The sequence below is a fragment of the Vombatus ursinus genome, unplaced genomic scaffold (assembly GCF_900497805.2).
Source record: "Vombatus ursinus unplaced genomic scaffold, bare-nosed wombat genome assembly UNPS02014813.1, whole genome shotgun sequence".
Classification (NCBI taxonomy): domain Eukaryota; kingdom Metazoa; phylum Chordata; class Mammalia; order Diprotodontia; family Vombatidae; genus Vombatus; species Vombatus ursinus.
The window spans coordinates 3,807,537-3,829,897 of NW_020954591.1; the positions used below are offsets into that span (position 1 = coordinate 3,807,537).

Below are 22,361 nucleotides of genomic sequence, written 5' to 3' on the forward strand. Positions count from 1 at the left end.
GGAGAGATAGATTTAACACTGAGATGCTTGCTAGAATGCTATCTCTGCCTGAGGATTCATACCTTGAAAAAGACAGAATTACAAATCTCTTGATACAACTTTTCATAGCAGAGAAGCATTTATACCAGAAAACCCATCTAAACAATGAGTTGGTAGGATGAGAAAGGCAAATTCAAGAGTTAAAACGCTTGAACAAACCAATATCTTAATTTAATCCATATTTTAGTTTGATTTGATTGTCCTAATGGCTAAAATGGTTGTTTGTGAAAATACAAATTTTAAAAAAATCTTCAATATGGATCTGATGCATGGCTATATATGTTGTGTAAGTTCTTTAAATATTTGTTGACTATCAGATGTTAGATGGCAACAATTTATGATTCAGGCAATATATATTCAAATGAATAGATAATTTGCCTCCCAGCAGGAAAAGCAGTTTTCTAAGTGGCTATTTTTCCTTAAATTATAAATTTGCTTGTTCAATCCTGGTTATTCTGTGAAATGGTTTTCTTACATTATAGACCATAAAATAAAATCATAAGTTAAACATGATGATAACATTAAAGTTCAGGAGAGATTTCTGTTTGAGTGAAATGAGACAGACTTAGGTATGTGATACAGATCCATAAACAGTTGCAGAATTTAAATAGGAAAAATAAATTCTTAGAAACTACAGTCTATGATATACAGATATAAAAGGTATCTGGATGATCTGCCATAATGATAGATATCTATATGTAATATACCATTATAAGAGTAACTTATTTAAAACAGTTGCACTTTTAGTAAATATCTTTAATGCTTTAAACTACATTTTCAGATATTTACATGTATGTATTAAAATAACTTAATGGCATTTACATATCTTCTGATGGGGATTTGAAGGTCTTTATGAACATTACTAATTTTAATGGAATAAGTATCTCTTAAAACTTTTCTTGCTAATTGGCTGCACAGAAGCTAAAGTCAATAATTAACTATCTTTTGGTTAAAAGATCATTATAAAATAAAACATCTAACCTAGATAATTACTATAATCTGACATTTTTTCTTTGAATTCTTCACCTTCTTGAAGTCTATTATACACAATATCTTATCTCTGCTACCAGATGACAACTTTTAAGAAGCTAATCCTTTTCTGAAATATCATTTGTATCATTTTTTAGCTTAATTCCGAGGATACTACCTAATTGGATTTAACCTACTTTCCATATGTTTTTTGCTTTTTAAAAACTAATAAATTCTAGTTGTTAGCTATGTCTATAACACACATAAAAACACATACACAAATATAGTTATATTCTATAGTTTTATATATATATATATACACATACACAGATATATGATGCAACATAGAGAAATACTGCTTAATAGAACTTTTTTCAAGATTTAATACTAATATGAAGCAAACTTCTGAAAATGTATAGAGATAATTTGGGGTTATGAACCTGTCTGCTTGAGAATGACATCTGTCACATGTAATAACATGTTGTCAAATCTAGAAGTCTCCCTAAATGAAGGGTTAAAATTTCTTTTTAGAAAGCTCTTGTTTAACAACAAGATTAAAAAAAATTACATACAAAGGTGTTAAGATGTTAGGTTTTGTGATCTTCATACTACTACTATACATAGTCCAAATCAATAGTAACATTGTAATTCACAATTCTAGGTAGGGAATCAATACATTATACACTCCTTTCTCTCTCATTTCTCTGCACACACACTCCTCACATCTCATTTTTACTTTAGCTAGAGTTCACATATGCATAACTGTTTCTTTTTCTTTATGTCTGTAGGTCTCTACACACATACACACGCAGGCATATCGGTTGTCCCAAAACTGCACTAAAACGTGTGTGTGTGTGTGTGTGTACTGTATATACATATAAAATCATAGTTTTCACAAATTTTATTTAGATAAGAACCTCAGAAATTATATAACCTCCAACATATTTGACAGATAACCATTCACTTATAGGGCTGGGTATGTGTGTGATTTTCAGAATCAATAGTGGTAAATCTTGAAACATTTTTATTTAGCAGTATTTTTATGTTGCATCTTCCCCAAATATCTCTCTGTCTCTTTCTTTGGCTATCTCTCTCCCATATTTTCTTCTTTTCTTGCTTCACTATCACTGCTAAAAGGCCTATCCTCTCTGCTTTTCATAAATGAAGGGAGCTCTTGAAGGATTATGAGGGTGTATCTCATCTACTTTCTTTTTTTTTTCTTTCTCTCATCTACTTTCAAAGTCTGATATAGGCCAACTGAGCTGGTGGCAGGGGAGCAGCTGTGGTTAATCAAGCAATCCCATAAGGCCTTGCACATGGTGCTCCTCCTCCGCCCAGACACAGATCACTTTATGCCCATATTTTGGCTGGCAGCTGGGCAGGAGGTACACATCTGTATTCCTTTAGGATTCACTCTTTTGTGTCACAAATATTCAAATAAATTGGTGTTCGGTAGTTAAGTTGGGACTTGGAAAACAACATCTTTGAAGCTGTGTACCCGCAACCCTTGGAGGGCAAAAGTCAAATGTTCTTTACTATTTATACGGTTTTTACATGTTAAAATGTTTAAAAACTTGTTTTTAGGTTCAGATTCTTAAAATCTAGCCAATAGCTCACTAATGTTCAGACTTCTTAAGAGTCTGCCCAATATGACAGATGTTCTAATAAACCTTGTCTTTGGCGGAAAGAAGGCTTGGGTCAAATTCTTTTGGGCAGGACCCGCGTATTGTGATTTTGGGGTCCCAGTACCCCTAAACCTCAAAATTTTGGTGGTCCAAATTGCCTGACCCCAAGCTCTTCTCTAGCCGAGACTGGAAGGTACATAAGCCTCCCCCACCTCCTTTCTTGCTCAGCAGTTGGGGTTGCTCTCCAAGCACCAAGGTTTGGAGGTACTTTTTGGGCAGTATCTTGGTCCACTGGGTGGGTTTGAGGCCATGGACCTGGGTACGCCTTTCGCAGCATAGAGGACAAGGACGGACGCCCTATCTGGAAGTGTATGCCCAATTATGTCAATTCTCTCAGCACTAGGGAATTAGGGAAAACTGCTTTTTGATTCCCTGAGGCTTCCTTACTCCCTTCCCTCTACACTCCTGAATCCACCTTCATGGAAGTTACAGGGAAAAGTTAGAACAGCTGAAAATATCTTGGCAGATTCTGGAAGTTTTGTGATTGATCATTAAGGAGTTTTGAAACACCTCCTTACAACCCTGGTCACTCCCTTCCCTTGAGTCAAGAGGGTACCTGTTAACCCCTGTCATAGGAGAAGAGAGTTTCACCCTTTCCCCCTCATCTTTGATTTCACCCTTCCCCACCTGGGGAAAGGAAGGAGGGGGGAGGGGCACTAGCTACAGCGCCCCCCCCCCCGGCAATGGCCTTAGGCCCTAGGGCAATGTTTGCCAGGAAGCATTACCCAGGTTCAGCACATCCTTCTCAAGGTAATGAAGCTAGCCTCCAAATGTGGGTAAGCATGGTTTTTTAAAGTTGTAGTTTTTAACTGTTAATGATGAGATGTTGATTCTCTGTGTAAAGTAATTTGGAAATGAATTTAACAAAACTGAAGTCACCTGATTGGTAATGGGTTTGTTTCAAGTTTCAAATGGGTGAACTTTTTGTATCAGTTATGTCAGGCAACTTTTCACAATTTGGTTATTGTTGGTTATTGATTTAATGTGTAAACTAGCCAAAAACTTGTTTGGGTTATGTATGGCTTGCTGAGAATTTGCAAGTGATTAGAAATCTCTAATGAATGGCTTTTTACACCAGAACAAATTTAAGTTTGAGATGTAAATCCTGGAAAAGTTTTTCCTAAGCTGTGATTAGTGAAACTTGCTGTGTGAGGTAAAAGCTCATAGGATTTTGAGTTATCTGATGGATCATAATAATCCATTGATAATCAATAATCCACCATCTAAGAGAAATGCCACAAGCTACTCAGAGACAATGTGATACTGGTGGGAAGTCAGCATCGGGAACAGCTAAGAGGACAATTTTAGCCCCAGTCTCAGATGGGATCCTCTTGGCTCGGTTTCCCCATTATGTTCCTTTGAAAAGGAATGTTACCCACCTGGCTTATTCCTGAGTTGGCTAAGAGGTGAATTTGATACTGCATGGTTGGAAAACGGAATTATCTGAATCCAAACAGAGCTAAGGATGTTTTACCCTGTCATATCTGGACCCTGCAGTCTTTTCTGTCAGATTTGTGTCTTCCAGACTACAATCCATTCACCTACAGTTGCTAGCAAACAGTGGATACTAGCCAATATCCCTACATTGTTCCCTGGATGCAGCCTGTGTTCTGTTCTAGTCAAAATCCTCTTTGGGACCCCCTCGAGGCAGGGACAGCTCTAGGCCCCTTGCCAGCAGGAAGCAGTTTCAGAAGCCAAGACCTTCACCCCTTACCCCAGAAGAACTTGGGTCCCCTTTGTTTGAGGGGGGAATGATGGGGTTGGGATCTGGACCCCAGAAAGGAAAACCCCCAAACTTTCCCACATAGCCAAATCTCTGGAGTTTGCCTGAGGCTAAAATTCCATCAAACGGGTGGCCAGCCCTTCACTGTCTTACCTCCTATGGCCCCCAGCCATTTCCCACACTTAATCGTAGCTAGGCTCCATTCTCCCTTGGCCATGTGGTCCTGGTCCCAGAAGTTCTGTTCACCCCAGTTTACTGGCCACTCCCATCCAGATCCTCCGTAGACCCCTCCTCCAGTTACCCCAAACTACTTGGCCTCTCCTTGATCCCTCTCACAGTCTTTCAGTATATACAGTCCATCTTGTCTCCATTAAGGTGCTCAGATTCTTAAAATCTAGCTAATAGCTCACTAATGTTCAGACTTCTTAAGAATCGACCCAACATGATGGATGGTCTAATAAACCTTGCCTTTGGCTGAAAAAAAAATTTGTTTTCAAAAATTTTGAGTTCAAATTCTTTACCTGCTTTCCCCTCATCCCTCACCGAGAAGGCAAACAATCTAATATAGGTTATACTCTTTATTATTTATATTAACTACTATGTGCATATTTTAGCTCTGACTTGCCTGAGTTGAAAGGTACCCTTGATAAAAATAGTAGCTTGATAATAAAATCATTAACTGCTTTAAATTAATTGTACCAGTTGGTTGTTTATTTAAAAAGAAATACTTAGAAATTCATTAGATTCAGCTAGGAGTAATTTTCAAAATAATGTAAACATTATTAAAATGAATAGGATAGCTAGCTGGAATATCAGGGGGCAGGATATGTGAAAGCTAATTCTCTAATAAGACAATTTATATACAAGTACTTACTGCTATTAGGGTTATCTCCTATGATATGATGTCTTCCACTCCAGTACCAGAGTAGGAGGGTAGCATCTCGAGATCCAGATACAATGTAGCAATCTCCTCCTATGTAGGATTCAGATCTGGCCAGACAAGTGACTACATCCCAATGGCCAAATACAATCTGAGTTAACTTCCCTGTAATCAAAACATAACAAGTTCATTTGTATTTGCTACTTTTAAAAAATAAAATCATGCATATTTTGATTGTATTATAAAGAAGGACTAATGGAAAGAAGACTAGAGATCAATAAATATACATATCAGCCCAGTTCTAGATAGGGATGTGTGCTTATTTCTGAAAAGTCATAGTCAACTCCTGGATTTCAGGAAATAGCATGTTTAAATAATATAATAATATAAGTACTTTTCTTTCTGGAGTTTGGGACTGGCTAGCCTCAGGGAGTTCTGTGGTTCATTAAGTCCATCTGGACAAGATGGAGTAGGACTCAGTACAATGGATTTTGAATTCCTTAATCGGTGCTCAGAACAGGGTTCGTAATGGGGAAGATGACATAATTAGTCATTCAATTTTATCTTTTCTAAAATAAATTATATATTTTCCTCAATTAGGAAAAATCTGCCCCCAAACCCAAAAGGAAAACAAAACCTTTGTTATAAGCATGTATGATCAAGCAAAGCAAATTTCTGCACTGGGTAGTGTCCAAAAAAAAAAAAAGGTTTCATTCTGTACTTTGAGTCCTTCACCTCTCTGTCAGAAAGGAGGTAGCATGTTTCATTATTAATCCTCTGGAATAGTGGTTTATCAGTGCATTGATCATAGTGCATTGATCAGTTTCTCATTCTTTCAAAGTTATTGGTCTTTACCATATTGTTGTCATTGTATAAATTATTCTCCTAGTTCTGTTCACTTTACTTTGCATCAGTTCATAAAAGTCTTCCCGGATTTCTCTGAAACCATCCCCTTCATAATTTCTTACAAAACAATAGTATTCCATCACATTCATATGTTATAACTTGTTCAGCCATTCCTGAATTCGAGGTAATCTCCTCAGATTTTCATTCTTTGCCATTTTAAAAAGAATTACAAAGATTTTGGTACATCTTAATTTAGAATTTATTTTTCTTTGGACCAATCCCCTTCTCAATCTATTCTCCCTCTAGGTGGTACCATAGTACATCGAATACTGGGCCTGGAGTCAGGAAGACCCTAGTTCAAATATGACCTCAGACATGTACTAACTGTGTGACCTTGGTGAAGTCATGTAACTTCTGTCAGTTACCTCATCTGTAAAATGGGGATAAAAATAGCACCTACATCCTTGGATTATTGTGAGGATCAAATGAGGTAATATTTGTAAAGCATTTAGCACAGTGTCCAGTACATAATAGGTACTCAATAAATCCTTTCTTCTTTCTGTTCCCCTTTCCTTTTTTTCCTTTTTGAGTGAAATATATTGCTGTACCAACTCTGTCTCTGTGTATATGTATGTGTTCTTTTCTCCTCCGACCAGTTCAGATGATAGTGAGGTTCAAATGTTACCTGTTCCTCCCACTCCCTCCCTCCTTGTCTGTATAGATACTTACTTGTACACCCTAGATATGAGAGATAATTTTCCTTAACCTTTCCTCCCCCCCCCCCCCATTAGTGCATTCCTCTTTCTTCCATTCTTGTCCTAGGCCTTGTCTAATTAGACTCCTTCCTTCTTTGACTCTGATGATATTTGGGTTCAGAGGGGACACATGTATCAACCCTCTTATTAGAATGTAAGTTTAATCCTGTTTAGCCCCTTATGATTGTTCATTTGTATTTACTTTTTAATGTGTTTCTTCACTCCTGTGGTTGAATTTCAAAATTTTTATGCAGTTCTGGTCTTTTTATCATAAATGTTTGGAAGGCCTGTATTTCATGAAAAGCCCACTTATCCCCCTGTAGCATTATACTCAGTATTTCTGGCTAAGTTATTCTTGGCTCTAAGCCTATGTAGCTTTTGCCTCTTGGAATATCGTGTTCCAAGTTTTCTGCTTCTTTATAATGGTGGCTGTTAAATCATGTGCGAATCTGATTGTATCTCCGTGATACTTGAATTCTTTCTTTCTGGTTGCTTGCAGTACTTTTCTTTGACCTGGAATCTCTGGATTTTGACTATTATGTTCTTCGGGTTTTTTCACTTTGGGATTTCTTTCAGGAAGAGACCAGTGGATTCTTTCGATTTCCACTTTGCCCTCTGGTTCTAAGACAAGGGTTAACAAACTATGGTCCATGGGTCAAATCTGACCTGCTGCTTGTTTTTTGTGAGCTCATGAGCTAAGAGTAATTTTTACATTTTCAAATGGTTTTAAAAAATCTAAGGAGTTTTTTTGTGACGTGAAAATTACATGAAATTCAAATTTCAGCATCCATAAATAAAATTTTGTTAGAACATACTCATGTGCATTCATTTATTTATTGTCTATTGCTGCTGTTGCATAAGAACAGCCAACTTGACTGATTATGACAGAGATCATTGTGTGGTACTCTTCACACTGCTGCCTGACACACTACAAATTTCAGTGATGCAATTTTAACTTGACAGAGTTTCAAGTGTCATGTGATTTTTCTGTACCACAACACACACGCCATTCATTTATTACCAGGGTATACCCATTATTATGATTTTTTGAGCTCAGGCTGAAATTTTTCTGAATGAGAAGAACCTCACTCAAGCATTATTACTGAACAATGGATGACTCTGGACATTAGCTTTTGCTGCAGACTTGATAATGTTTCTTAATGAATTCAACCTAAAATCACAAGGCAAAATAGTGCTTATATGTGAAACTTATACTGCAGTAAAGTCAATTCAATGACAACTAATGTTGTTTCAATCACAAGTAATATCAACCTGATTTATACATACACTTTCCATGCTGCCATAAGTTAAAAACAAGAAGCAAGATCTCCATTCCCACACGTAGTTGTGACAGATAAATTTTCTAAGCTCAACCTACAGTTCCAGTAGTGTTTTTCAGACCTCAAGTACAAAAGAATTTCCCATATTTCAAAATCCATTTAACTGTGAAATTGAGGAGCTTCCACTTAACCCTCAGTTGGAAGAATTAATGTATAACATAATGACATATTAACAGGCAAATATCAAGAGAAGAGTCTAATAGAATTCTGAAAATGCCTTACAAATGATCAATATGCTCAATGAAAATCATAGACTCATGGACTGATATTAGTATTTGGCAATACTTATCTATGTAAAACATTTTTTTCAAAGATAAAATATGCAAAATCTTATAGGTCAGCAACATCTGCAATCAATTCTGAATAAAAAGAATCCTAAATTTGAACCCCAACTAAATAATATGTTACCCCAAGAATTCCATTCTTCTCATTAGCAGACCTGTATTACAAAAAACTGTATTCAATTATTATATTTTGAATTCTGTCAATAAAAAATTTGTGGAAATTTGTTCTCTCTTGTATATAGATGTTACACAGCTACAAGGACAAAAATGAAGCAATCTCTGCCCTAAAGGATTAGCTTATGTTCTGTTGATGGTACACAATATGTACACTGAAAAGCAAATGCAAAATACATAGAGAGTATATAATAAATTAATTTGGTGCAGGAGGGTACTAACTAATAGCTAGGGGATTAGGACAGGCCTTCCACAGGAGATGGCCCTTGAGCAGAGTTTTGAAGGAAGTTGGGAATTCTATGATATGGAATTGAAGGAGAGCCTGGGGTATGGGAAACAGCCTATGAAAGTAAACAGAAACAGAAGATGGCACGTCATGGATGGTGAACAGTAAATCGGTCAATTTGGCTGAAGACAATGTGAGGGAAGTAACGAGCAATAACCCTGGAAAGTTACCAACGATCTCTCAGTTGCCAAATCCAATGACCTTTTCTCAATCCTCATTCTTCCTGACCTCTCTGCAGCTCCTGATACTGTTGATCACTTATGATACCAGTCTCTCCTGGTTCTCCTCCTACCTATTTGATCACTCCTTCTCTCTCTCCTTGGTTGGCTCTTCCTCCATATCAGGCCCAATAACTGGGAAACTGCTGGTGTCCCTAGGGATTCTGTCCTGGACCCTCTATTCTACTTCACTTGGTGAGCTCATTAATCTCCATGGATTTAATTACTATCTCCATGCTGATAATTCTCTCTCTCTCTCTCCTTTTTTTTTTTGGTAGGCAATGGGGTTAAGTGACTTGTCCAAGGTCACACAGCTAGTTAAGTGTCAAGGGTCTGAGGCCAGATTTGGACTCAGGTCCTCCTGACTCCAGGGCCGGTGCTCTATCCACTGCATCACCTAGCTGCCCCCATGCTGATGATTCTCAAATCTACCTTTCCTGCCCCAATCTCTCTCCTGTTGCATTTCCAATTGCCTTTTGGATATCTTGAACTGGATGTGTAGAAGACACCTTAAACTCACTATGTCCAAAACAGAATGCATCATTTTTCCTCAAAATCCTCTTCTCTTTCGTAACACTGTAGAGGGCTATATCACCCTTCTAGTCTCTTCATAGACTCATCACTATCTCTCACTCCCCATATCCAAGCTGTTTCGAAGGCCTGTTGATTTCACCTTTGCAGCATCTCTTGAATATGCCCCCTTCTCTCCTCTGACACTGCCACCATTCTGTAGTGCAAGCCCTCATCACTTCACACCTGGACCACTGCAATAGCCTGCTGGTGGGTCTGCCTGCCTCAGGTCTCTCCTCACTCCAGTCCATCCTCCATTCAGCCACTAAAGTGATTTTCCTGAAACACAGGTTTATATCACGTCACCCCCCTATTCAATGAACTCCAGTGGCTCCCTATTGCCTCAAGGAGCAAATACAAAATGTTCTGTTTGGCATTCAAAGCTCTTCATAACCTAGGCCTCTCCTACATTTCCAGTCTTCTTGCAGCTGGTTCCCTGCCACATGCTCTTCAATCTAGTGACAATGGCCTTGTGGCTGTTTCACAAACAAGACACTTAATTTCTCAGCTCCAGGGCTTTTTTTTTTCCCCTGGCTGTCTCCCATGCTTGGAATGCTCTCCCTCCTCCACTCTGACTACAGACTGCTCTAACTTTCTTTAAAGTTCCAACTAAAATCCTTTCTTTTACTAGAAGCCTCCACCAATCCCTCTTTATTTCAGTGCCTTGCCTCAGTTAAATTATCTCCTGTTTATCCTGTATATAGCTTGCTTTGTATACATTTGTTTGTAAGTTGTCTCTCCCATTAGATTGTAAGCTCCTGGAGGACAGGACTGGTTTTTGGTTTTTTTTTTTTGCCTCCTTTTGTGTCCCCAGAGCTTAACACAGGGTGTGGCACATAATAGGTGCTCAATAAATGTTTATTCATTGATTGATTGAAAGGTAGGCCAGAGTCAGAGTGTGAAGGACTTTACCTGTTTCAGTAGAATAAACTCTAAAACTCTTATCCCAGAATCCACAAATAAGAATGTAGCGATTATCTGCTGTGACAACAAAACAATGAGCATTGATTTGTATACTCTGATCCACAAGGTCGGTGATCTGTCGTTTGTTCACACCAGAGTTATTTGCTGTAAATAAATGCAAACAAAGTTAGTAAGTAAATTACTCTTATAATTCCCCTATGAAATTATGGAAGAAAATGCCTATGTTTAAATTTTAATGAACTGTGAATTTGTTGCATATTTTAAAATATGAACACTTAAAAGTATTGATACTCTGTCAGAAACATAAGATCTTGAGGTTTCTCTTTAATGAAAATAAACTGTTTTCCTAGTGGTGGCAATTATTATAAAACTACTTCACATATCTTAAAACATACATCAGTAATTTAAGTACTCTTAAAAATATAAGAAATTAAGGAAAACATATTTAAAACACAATAAAAGTAAAAAGTTGAACACGTTTTATAGATATGTACAAGGTCAAAAAAATTCAGTAAAAAACAAAACAAAACCATTAAGAGGTAATTGTTAATAAGTAAATACTATATCTGGTCATATTTACATAATTAAAATATATTTAAATATCTCATATTTAATAAAATTTAATTTAATAAAAATATATTTAAATATTTTCTAACTGAATTTGATGTTTATATGAAATAGATATTTAGTAAAAAAAAAAATCTGTTTTCTGGGCACAGTCCCACAGGGAGTTTTAGGTCAGTAGCTTTTAAAACCTTGATTGTCAACCAACAGAAGGTCTTTCCAGAATGGGCTTGAGTGAGAAATGGAAAAAATAAAAAGGAATGGGGAAGAAGAATAGAGAATATCAGTGTACTGCACTGGCATTAAATCTGAATAAAGGAGCCCAGAGAAAGTATGACTTCCCTAGTGTCTGTCTTTTTGCTTGTCTGTCCCCTGTACTTCTCCACTCTTCAGGATATATAACTGTGTTGAATCCTTAAACAGAAAATAGAGCCTTCTGTATGCACATGTTTAAGATCTCCATTCTACCTTAGCACCCATTAAATCTAAATGCTTTTTTCAGATACTCTAACTTTAAAAATAGCTATTAAAATGGTGAATAGTGAAATAATCCAAGGATAGGCAACAGCAGAAAATAATTATTCCTTGAATAATTGGTATTTATTGGAAATTTTAATTTTTCTATCACACATTCTCCTGTGATTGTTTAACAGTTACAATGGCAATGACTTCTAGATCCCAAACTATGCCAGAGTACCCTAAAATATCCTTGGTCTTAACACTAAGGCTTTCTTCTGAGTATGATTTTGTGAAAAGTTGTCAAGTAACTACTGAAATGCTTACATACTATCTCATTTTTAGCCTTAAAGACCAGAGTAGATCTAATAATGAGACAATAATAATAATTTGCATTTAGTATGCTTCACAGTTTACATAAAGCATCTCATTTGATTTTCAATACCAACAGTCATTGAAGCAGGCCAGGGCAAATAATATTAGTATTACTACTAATTGTAGAGTAGTACAGTACCTCTACAGGTTGTAGAGAAATGGAGGCTCACTGAGATTAAATGACTTCCCTTCGGTCACACAGCTAGTTAAGTAGCAAAGATGAGCCTGTATTTTAGGCTTTTTGCCTCCTGTGCACTTTCTCTTTCAACCCCTTGGCCTCTAAGCAACATGAATATTGATACAAGTAGGTATTTTCTGGGTAGTGTTAAAAAAGAACAACCATACTTTGTGGGTCACTTAGGTCTTTATGTGGGTCAGTTAGGTCTGATTAATTCCATGACCATATACTGACCCCAGCACTGACTGATCATCTTATAAATACATGAGATTTGGGTCCAGTGAGAGAATGTTAACGCAAATCCATCATAACTACTAGAAAAACAATTCAAAGTGCATTCCTTATTAATGGTGGGCCAGGAGTGCCATTTTCTTATGTAAAGGCCTGAACTGATGCTTGCTAAGTGTACTACAAAAGCACTAGAGTATATATAATTCACATAATTTTCAGGTTGTTGATTTTTTTTTCAAATTGCCTTTACAATGCTTTACATGATGAGATCAACTGAAAGCTTGTTTTTATCACTATTAAAGTCTTCTGTTCAATTTCTAGGAGAGGAAGTGTGGAGTAGCGGATAGTAGTCAAGATGACTTAGGCTCATATCCTTCCTGGGGCTGACACATACATGATTGTTGTGATTCCAGGCAGTGCTTCAGGCACCTAAGACAAAAAGCTGTAGAGCTTCTGCTGATTGAGAGAGAACTTTTTCGTTGGAGACAGAGCTCTTTATATGGGTGAAATGCCAAAAAGAAACAACCTCCCCCCACAACTTTCTTTCCCACAAGCAATTACTCTTCCCCACAACTCAAATCAATTTATATTGTGAATAACCGAATATACTGAAGTTAGGGACATGGAAACCTTTGTTATTAAAATCTTTGTTTTAGCCCCACTGAGCATTTTCAAGGCAAGCTATCATCTTATATCTCTTCTGTTCAGTCAAACTTCTAAAATGTCCTTTAGATTCGCTGCCTCCAATTCCTCAACTTTCAATCACTTCTCAACTCACTGAAATAAGGCTTTATATCCTACCTCTTTAATGAAATTGCTCTCTTCAAAATTAGAAATGATTTCAATGACTATATTCCAAAGTCTTCTCTGGGCCTTATCTCTTTTGATCTCTCACCAGCTTTTTATTTTACTGACCACCCAGTACTGGACACTTTTTTATCTCCTGCCTTTCATGTCTTTTCCTACTTTTTCAAGTCTTTTCCTACTTCTTTGAAAACTCCTTAGTCTTCCTTTCTGGATCATCATCCATCTCCTTCTTCCTTAGTGTGGATGTTTGCCGAAGGCTCTGTCAGGGGCCTTCTCCTCTTTTTCTCCACATTTTTCTCTAGAGATTTCAAAAGCTCTCAAGGGTTCAAGTATGATCTCTGCCCTGATAACTTCTAAATCTCCATCTAACCTTAATTTCTCTCTTGAACTCAAGTTATATATTACCAGCTCATGCTGGTTCACCTCTCCTGGATGTCTCATAGACTTCTCAATCTCAAAATGTTAAGAAAGGAGCTCATTATCTCCAAATCTCTCCACTAAACCTTTCCTTCTTCCTAACCTCTCTATTTCTATTTAGGGCACAGTCTAATTTAGGGCACCTTCTAGTCACCCAGGTTCTCTCTAGATTTTAGAGTGAAGAATCACAGAGCACAGATTTAGAGCTAGAAGGGACTTTAGAAATAATTTCATCCCACCGCTCCATTTTATAGATGAGAAGAATGAGGCCCAGATGGATTTAATGCCTTATCATTTGTACAAATATATAGGAAGAGTTGTAATTTTTATTTTATTATAATAAAAATTACTATTTAGCTCTGTGTAAAATCTGACCATATAAAATTTGGAGATTTAATGTCCTTAGAAATGTTTTTAAACCTTTACCATACGTCCATCTTTTACATACCAATTAAAGGATCCATTTCAATGGGAAGATGATGGGCTTGATCCAAGGAGTATCCTGGGGCTCCCCTGAGGCCTAAAGATAAAAGAATAAATAAAATTATAAAATGATTTTTACCCATTAATAGTCTTTTAAGATTATGTACTACATGTACATAATATACACATACATATATTTACATACACACACATATATACCCTCTTCGGACAAAATTATTTTACTACCTCTAAGGATAAGACTAATAACATTTATGTAGTGCTTTCCAGAGTGTTTTATGTATGTTATATCATTAGAGTAGTAAACTATACTGTTTTTACAGATAGCCTTTGAGGGTTATCTGTAAAAAAAAAAAAAGTTACCTGTAAAAAAAGTTTAAAAAAATTTTCTAACACAAATGCTGAGAAAATAGTTATAATTTTCATACTTATGTAGTGAAAATACATGGTTCCATGCTTTAAAAAGTATGACTGCACATGTTAAATGACATGGAAAACTAAGATATTTATAATTTTGGCTCAAGTATAATTTAGCTGAAAGTGTTTTGGGTCTCAACCAGCCAGGGATTTGCCTTAAATTCTCTCTTTCATTTTGGATGTACAGATAGCTTCAATCCCCTCATTCTCCACATACTAAAAAAGTCCATTCTTTTGGTAGGGAGTTGCTCAAATTCCAAAAACTTGACAGTGAGAATTCAGAAGCATATTGATTTGAGGGTAGGAATAGTAAATGGACTTGTGATTTCATTGGTACTGGCAACTCTTGAATGAGGAAATTCTCTCTACCAATGCAGGTTGGTATCTTTTCTGCAACTTACAGTCTTAGATGTTCAGAGTACGGAGAGATGGAGTAATTTGGCTAGTCACACAGCCAGTATGTGTCAGAGGGGTAACTGAACCAAGGTCCTTCTAGTTCTAGTCTGAATTCTCCTGGAAGGCAGCAATGGAGTGAATAGGGATGGTGATTTAAACTCTTCTCCCATTTATTGAGTAAGACAGACTTTATCCATGAGAATCTGGAAGGAGTACATATACTGAACCTGAATTTAATGCCAAATAGCAACATGCCTTTTAAGAATGAAACCAGGGGCAGCTAGGTGGCACAGTGGATAGGGCACTGGCCCTGTAGTCAGGAGGACCTGAGTTCAAATCTGGCCTCAGACACATAACACTAACTAGCTGTGTGACTCTGGGCAAGTCACTTACCCCCAATTGCCTCATCAAAAAATAAATAAATGAAAATAAAAAAGAGTGAAACCAGACCTCCACAACCAGGGGCTGACAGTGCTTCCTGGACTGGGCTGCCCAAGAATTCCTACCCTCCTATGCTTAGGCATTTTAAGAGTATCTTTCATACTTTTGCCATTTCTCTCATGCTTCCAGTACCTATTAATAGTTTAAAGTTTTTATCATTTCCTTTGTAGTCGCCAATAGTCTCTTCATCGTGTAGACTGACAAACCAATGAATAGAAAATTAAAAATTACTAATTCCAAAGCACACACTGAGTCAATGACATATAGAGAGAGAATTTAATAACCAGTAGACCAAAACAATATGAAGAACTGGACATGACTGAAATGACTGAGCAACAATAACAATAGCAACAGCTGACAAATAGGACCCCAAGGTTTGCAAAGTTCCTGACATAAATTATCTCCAAGCTGTATAACTTTCCACTTTAATTTCTGTCTCTGTTCCTAAATGGGATAGATGGATATTTATCCCCTTGTTATCTGAATGCTTTCCCCCCTATTAAAGGTGAGCTCCTTCAGTGGAGGACTGTGTTTTTGCCTTTCTTTGTATCCCTGGTGCTTTGCATAGTGCCTAGCAAATAATAAGCACTTAATAAATTCTTGTTGACTGATTGTTCATTGACTCAATCCCAGGTGAAACCAGGTGAAAACATTCTTCTTGGTCTCATGGGAAAGGGGTGTGGTTCCTGAAATAGATCAGGTCTTAGCTTAGTGATAATCATAATTTGAAAGGGCTACTTTTTACTTTCTTTATAGTTTCCTGTGCGCTAATGTGAGGGGCACATAGTTAAAGACAGTCAAATGTTTTTGTGATATTTCTTGCTACATTATTTCAAAATGGATGAAGAGAGCTTTGACTCATTAAATATGATGATAGTAATCAACCAAAGAAACATTTTAAGGAATTTGCATGAGACAAGCTGAAAAAGATGGTTGTCTAGTTCTAAATTACAAGCTATGTATGTTAGAAAAATTCAGATAAATCAATTTAATGGGGCCTAATTCATTCCTGGCTGGAACTGATAGGGATTGTTTTAATAAACATTAGTGAATTTAGCTAATCAAATTGTTTGGCCATATCCAGTTCTGCCTTGGCTATATAAAGACCCAATGTATCATTCTTTATGCAGTGGCTGGAATTTAAAAAAAAAAAAGACTTCACAAAGAAAATTGCAAAGTCACCAAACAACTTACCCTACATCTACAAATACTAAAGTGAAGAGGAAAACTGAGACAATTATCCAGAGGATTCAGGTATAAAAACATATTTAAGAAACTCAATGTTTCTTAAATTAAGGCCAAAATGTTGGTAGGGATCTGAATTATTTTTAAAATTGCTTCAATTGTCTACTTCATTATATCTGTGCTGATGTGTACCTAACACTTTTGAGAGATTTCAGATAGTCTGGTCTTTTAGATAATTCACTTGAAGCGCATTTTTATCTTAACAATTATTACTACTCAAGAAATATTTACTCAATCTTTTATTTTTGAGCACATACCTACTGTGTTGTGCCATCTATTCACTGCAAAAAGTCTGCTGCAAGTCACAGTTACCACTGCAGGAATGGTAAGGTGTGGAAGAGTGTTGGCTGCGACATGTGTGACTGGAGAATTTGACGGAAATTTCAGCACCATTATAACATCCTGCTGCATCTGATCTTTAAACATGAGTGGACTCTGTGGAAGGAAACACTGTTGAATAGAAAGGAGAGGAAAGCAAAAGGAAACAGAAGGGATAACACAGTTAGTGAGGAGGTCCAGGAAAAATGAGGTTAAATAGAGTATGGGTACAAACAGGCAAAATGGAACAATCAGAAGTAGCAACATATGACAGAGGAGAGCTTTGACATAAGGACAAAGCCTGCAGATCCATATTCAGAAGGAATCATAAGCATCTACAGAGTCAATATCTTGGGTTACAAAATAAAATAATCAGTACAAATTCAAATGTAGCAGTCAAACAAATGAAAAGCCCAGGCTATAGCTTTCTCCTTTTTGATGTCTAATCAATTAGTAAATTCAGGTGATTTGGCTAAAAATCAGTTGTCCTGATGAAAAAAAAAATGAGTTAATAAGTTATTAGTATCACATAGGTCCCATCCCCCTATAAAACAAACAAACAAACATTCATTATCTGGCTTTTAAAAACTTTATAATGGTTGTTTTGGTGTCACATGAACAGTTTCTACACTGATATGAACAATAAGCAAACTATGTTAAGATAAACATTTAATATTTTGAAACATACCGATCAACCAATCAACAAATAACTGTTGAGTGACTATTATGTGTAAAGGATATGGAAAATACAACATTCAAAATAACTATTATTTGGTGCCCACAAAACTTTCTTGATACAGTGCTTTGTAATCACTTATGTTAGCTAATAATTCCCCATTACATGAACTCTGAAAGTTTAAATGTTCTAGCCTAGCTAAACAATTCCACACCAATTTGGGTTCTAATAATGTCCTGCAGGAAATCAATGATTGTGACTGGGCATTTTTCCAGGATAAGCATTTTTTAAATCTGAGAAGAGTAACCTGGGAATAAAACTCCTCTGCCAAACTTTTTCAAAAAATGAAGTGTTGGCTATGATTCCCTGAACAATTCACTGAAAATACTTTACACTGTATTCTGAAGTCCTTCAGTAATTTCTACACAATATTCAAATACTTTATGAGAAGGAATTAACTGGTATGTATCTGGAAGGAGCTTGTTAAGGGTGAAACCTGATTCATCTGAGGGAAAATTTCAGCAAAATGTTTAACTAAAAGTCAATGAAATCTGTCTCAGCAAAGGAAAATTCATCCAATGAATGGTTTATCATACAGCCATAATAATTTTGCCCATCTGACCTGATGACCCTTGCCTTTTCATTGTAAAGTATGATGAAAATTGAAACAGAAGGGAAAAAAACCCAAGATTTGGGTTGGATTGATTCTGTTATTAAGAGTATGATTAAATATGCATCTGTTGGTGCATGTATGGCCTTAATCACTAAATAAATAATTGAATAGAGGATAGCCTATATGTTATGGACCATAATCTGAAGTTTCTTCTTTTGAATAAGGCTCTCCTTGCTTTGAGGACCACAAATGGCCAGATATTTTGATACTATGTAAACACAGTTTTATTAGTTCACTGCTAACATAAAAACCACTGAAAATTATAATTGTTAAATATATTAAAGTTTTTCAGGAAATTTAAATCTGAAAGGGCACTGAAAATAAAGGCTTCACTACATGAATGTATATATCTAATGGCCCTTTTTCTCATAACTATTAATGAAAAAGATCAATATTTTGCTTTTGGGAATAAATTTTTTTTGCTTAAGACTAAAATCAGAGGAATGCCTCTACTGTTTTCCGTGAATAATGGAAAGAAGTTCATATAACTTGACCACTAATTCTTCACTTTCATCATGTATACATGATCACAAATCACTTTTTAATGTTTATTCCTTTTCTTGAAATGTAGTGTGGATGAGTGTGGGGATATACAACAAGAGCATAAGACAAAAAATGGAAGATAAATTGAAGGGAAAATGTTTCTGTGAATGCAAAAAAGGGCAATCCAATAAAGTATAAATAAATCCAACTTCTCTCTCTCAGGAGAATCAAGATGTAACTAGATGTACAGGTAAATGAATGAAGTAAAAAGCATTTTTAAAAGTGTTGCTTAAACAGGTATTTCATATGACCTATAAAAGGTACTCAGGTAAAAAGGAAATAAAAAGTTTCCTACAGGCTGATGTCTCACCAGGTGCATGGCAGAGCTCCGAGGTGGATGTGGCTCAATAAGCAACTGAGATGGCGTCTGTCCAAAGTTCTGTATCTGTGCCTCCATGGCCTGCAGGGAAAGAAGAGTGATTGTCATAATCAATATGCATCAAAGAGGCAGGTCAACACACTATCTGACAATGCAAGCATATCCCAAGTCAGCCATGAAAAAAGTCTAGAAGATTCACGTAGTGCCTTTCTCCCAGGGCGCAGACTTATCCAAGTGTTAGTATTTTGTCGACAAGCTTTGCTTCTCTTTTCAAGCATGCTGCAGTTACCCAGCTAACCATTCTTATTTCCAGTAGCTAAGGGTACATGTGAGAATGTTAACCTGTGAGGACATGCAGCTAAGGACTGGGGAGATTTCTTAACACCGACTGCAACACGTATACCTTGATAAAATCCTTCGTAAGAAGAAAAGTATGAGGATCTCTAATAAAATAAGCCTCTGGAATCTTAATAGGAAGAAATGGAAAAGTAAAGCTAATAAGTAACATAAAATGAAATCCAAAAGAATCACATTTCTCATCAACCATATCTGAGAATACCGAAGCAGAATATCAATGATCTTACTTGGGAAACCCTTATTTTTTTTTAAAGATATTATAATATTTTAGCTTATTGTAATATGTCTATTAGAATTTTGATCGCTATTTTTGAACATGCTATTTTATATCTGTCATTACAATTTTTAATCAAATCTGACTGAACTCCCCAAAGGGGAATAAGGGGGATATGTAAAACACTCTAAGTGACTGGCTATTTCTTAAAAGTCTGCATAAAGAGAAACAGTAAAAATATTTTATTACTTCCAGTGAAAAAATATTTTTAGACTTTTAACTTCAAATAAACATGCAGATTCTAAGCTTCACAATATATTCTATCATTCTTGTGTGGGTAAGACAATTTCCTAAAGGATTATTAAATGATATTTCTTCTATACTTTAAAATTTGAAGAGCTAAATACTTCAGTGTATTAGCTAGACTCACAGAGAAATATTTTTTCTTGAAATATAAGTATGTAATTTAAGTCAACAAGCAGAAACTTAGTATTTATTATGATCGTTATTGTGTTACCACACTTATTTTCTCCTGAAAATTGTGTGCAATTTGGTTGCTCATAAAAGTGAAATACGAAAACCACTGGTTAGGGCTTTAAAAAGTCAGGTAAGTTGGTACAGGTCTCTTATAATATAGTATTGCTACTAACTAACTGTATCAGCTTCTGCAATTCTCATTTATAAAGTGCTAAAATTTAACAATTTGTCTGCCTGGACTACATTTCAAAAAAATGTTTATCAATAAAAATGTGAATTGTTAAATTTATTAGCAATATTAAACATGAATGTATCATTAGCCACCATATTTTAATGGGTGCATAAATGGAACTTTGGTTCTTTTCCTTGTGTAGGCATTGAAGTGAATTATTATATCTCTAAATACTGTCCAATTTTAATGTACACATTTGTTTGCATAGTGTCCACTCATTAGCAAAGTCTAACTCAACTAAATTCTACTTATATAAATATCACTTGACTTTGCATCCTAGTGCAAAATTTATGATAATGAAAGGAATTGAGAGAGGAGAGTATATCTGTTTATTTGCATTACAAACATTTAAAGATTACTTAGAAAAAGGAAACAGTAATTTTATAGTTAGGAATGTCCCATAAAGCAAATGCTCATTACCTAGTTTAATGTATTGGTAGTAGCAAAATGCTCTCTAATAACAGATTGAAGTCTGTGTTTATATTCATTAAGAGTATGCAGCACCAGGAATATTTCACATTTTTCTAACTTGACTGGGCTTTAATTTTGTTCATGAAAAGCAAGAATGAAAATTATACTAGTAATTGCTATGGAAGTATGAACTTGAGGACAAGAACTGTGTCTTATTTCTTCTCCATCTAAATCTTAATGATTCCTCCTGTGCTCATGGCTCTAGGGGCTTTCGCCATGACTGCACGATGCCACGGTTCCATTTATGCAGTGACCAAGGTCAGCATGGGGAGCACCTAGCTTCTAATAAGGTCAGACTCCTTTGATCATATTCTTTGGCTCATTATAACTTTCACCCTTGTGCCCCTGGGATAATTATTCATAGGTGAGGTTTAGCTCATGTCTAGTATAGAAAGATATTCAATGTACAGTATGAATCAGGAACACTTTATTTCCTCTATACAAAAGAAATGTTAATACCCACAAGACCCCAAAGTGTGTATTGACAGAATGACTTAAAACAGGATATAGTAACATTAACATAACTACTGTTTGGATCTCCTCTGATAATATATGATTTCATCAATGATATCAGGTAACTTGTACCAAACACCCTCAGGTAGTCCTTCATTACATGTACTTTCAAGCAACCTAATTATGTTAAAGGCACATGGTAAAATGAATATTTGAAAGCATTAGGCATGTAATATTTTAAATCTTTCAATGATATTTTTCTCTGGAGCATCATCCTTATTATCACTATTAATAATAACAGCTAGCATTTATATAGTGCCTAAGTGCCAGGGACTGTGGTATCCCTTTATAAATGTTATCTCATTTGATCCTCACAAGAACCCTGGGAGATAGGTTGCTATTATTATCATCCCCATTTTATAGTTGAGGAAACTAAGGCAAACAGAGGTTAAGTGATTTGCCCAAGGTTATGTAGCTCATAAGCGTCTGAGAGGCTGGATTTGAACTCTCCTTGAAGGCATGAACTGTTTTGTTCTTGTCTCTGCACACTCAGTATTTGTGTAATACCTGACACAGAATAGGTGCTTAATAAATATCTGCTGAATGAATAAGTTGTTCACTGTATCAAATTAAGACAAACACAAATCAATTCTATAGCCAAAAAAGAAAAAGAAAAAACATTTTAAGCTGTTTGAAAATGCATTCAAAATTACTGGTTAAAATTTTTGAACATCTTTGTTATATTAATCCAAAACATTCTAGTTATTAAAGTGCAATTGTTAGATGAGAGATACATACATAGAATAGTGTTAATTTGATGTTTTCTCAAGTAACAATTTTGCTACTCTAGAAAAATTCATATATTTAGCATTTAAAGATGGATGGAACTGACCTCATTCATTCATTAAACAATTCAATAAATACTTATGTATTTTCAATTAAATTGGCAATGTAAAAGGATAAAGAT

At 35.8% G+C, this 22,361-nt stretch overlaps 1 protein-coding gene across 5 annotated transcripts in view; it reads right to left on the minus strand.

Moving 5' to 3' along the window:
* NBEA (neurobeachin) overlaps positions 1-22,361 on the minus strand; it is a 769,899-nt gene that overhangs the window by 12,273 nt on the left and 735,265 nt on the right. For 3 of the 5 annotated variants that reach the window (XM_027877685.1, XM_027877684.1, XM_027877687.1), the window contains 6 exons: positions 19,594-19,656; positions 19,182-19,271; positions 16,919-17,111; positions 14,170-14,241; positions 10,682-10,837; positions 5,291-5,461 (listed from right to left, as the gene is read on the minus strand). In XM_027877685.1, the coding sequence (XP_027733486.1) occupies positions 5,291-5,461; positions 10,682-10,837; positions 14,170-14,241; positions 16,919-17,111; positions 19,182-19,271; positions 19,594-19,656 (745 nt within the window). The remainder of the gene's footprint in view (positions 1-5,290; positions 5,462-10,681; positions 10,838-14,169; positions 14,242-16,918; positions 17,112-19,181; positions 19,272-19,593; positions 19,657-22,361) is intronic. The other 2 variants (XM_027877686.1, XM_027877689.1) reach the window with 1 other exon arrangement.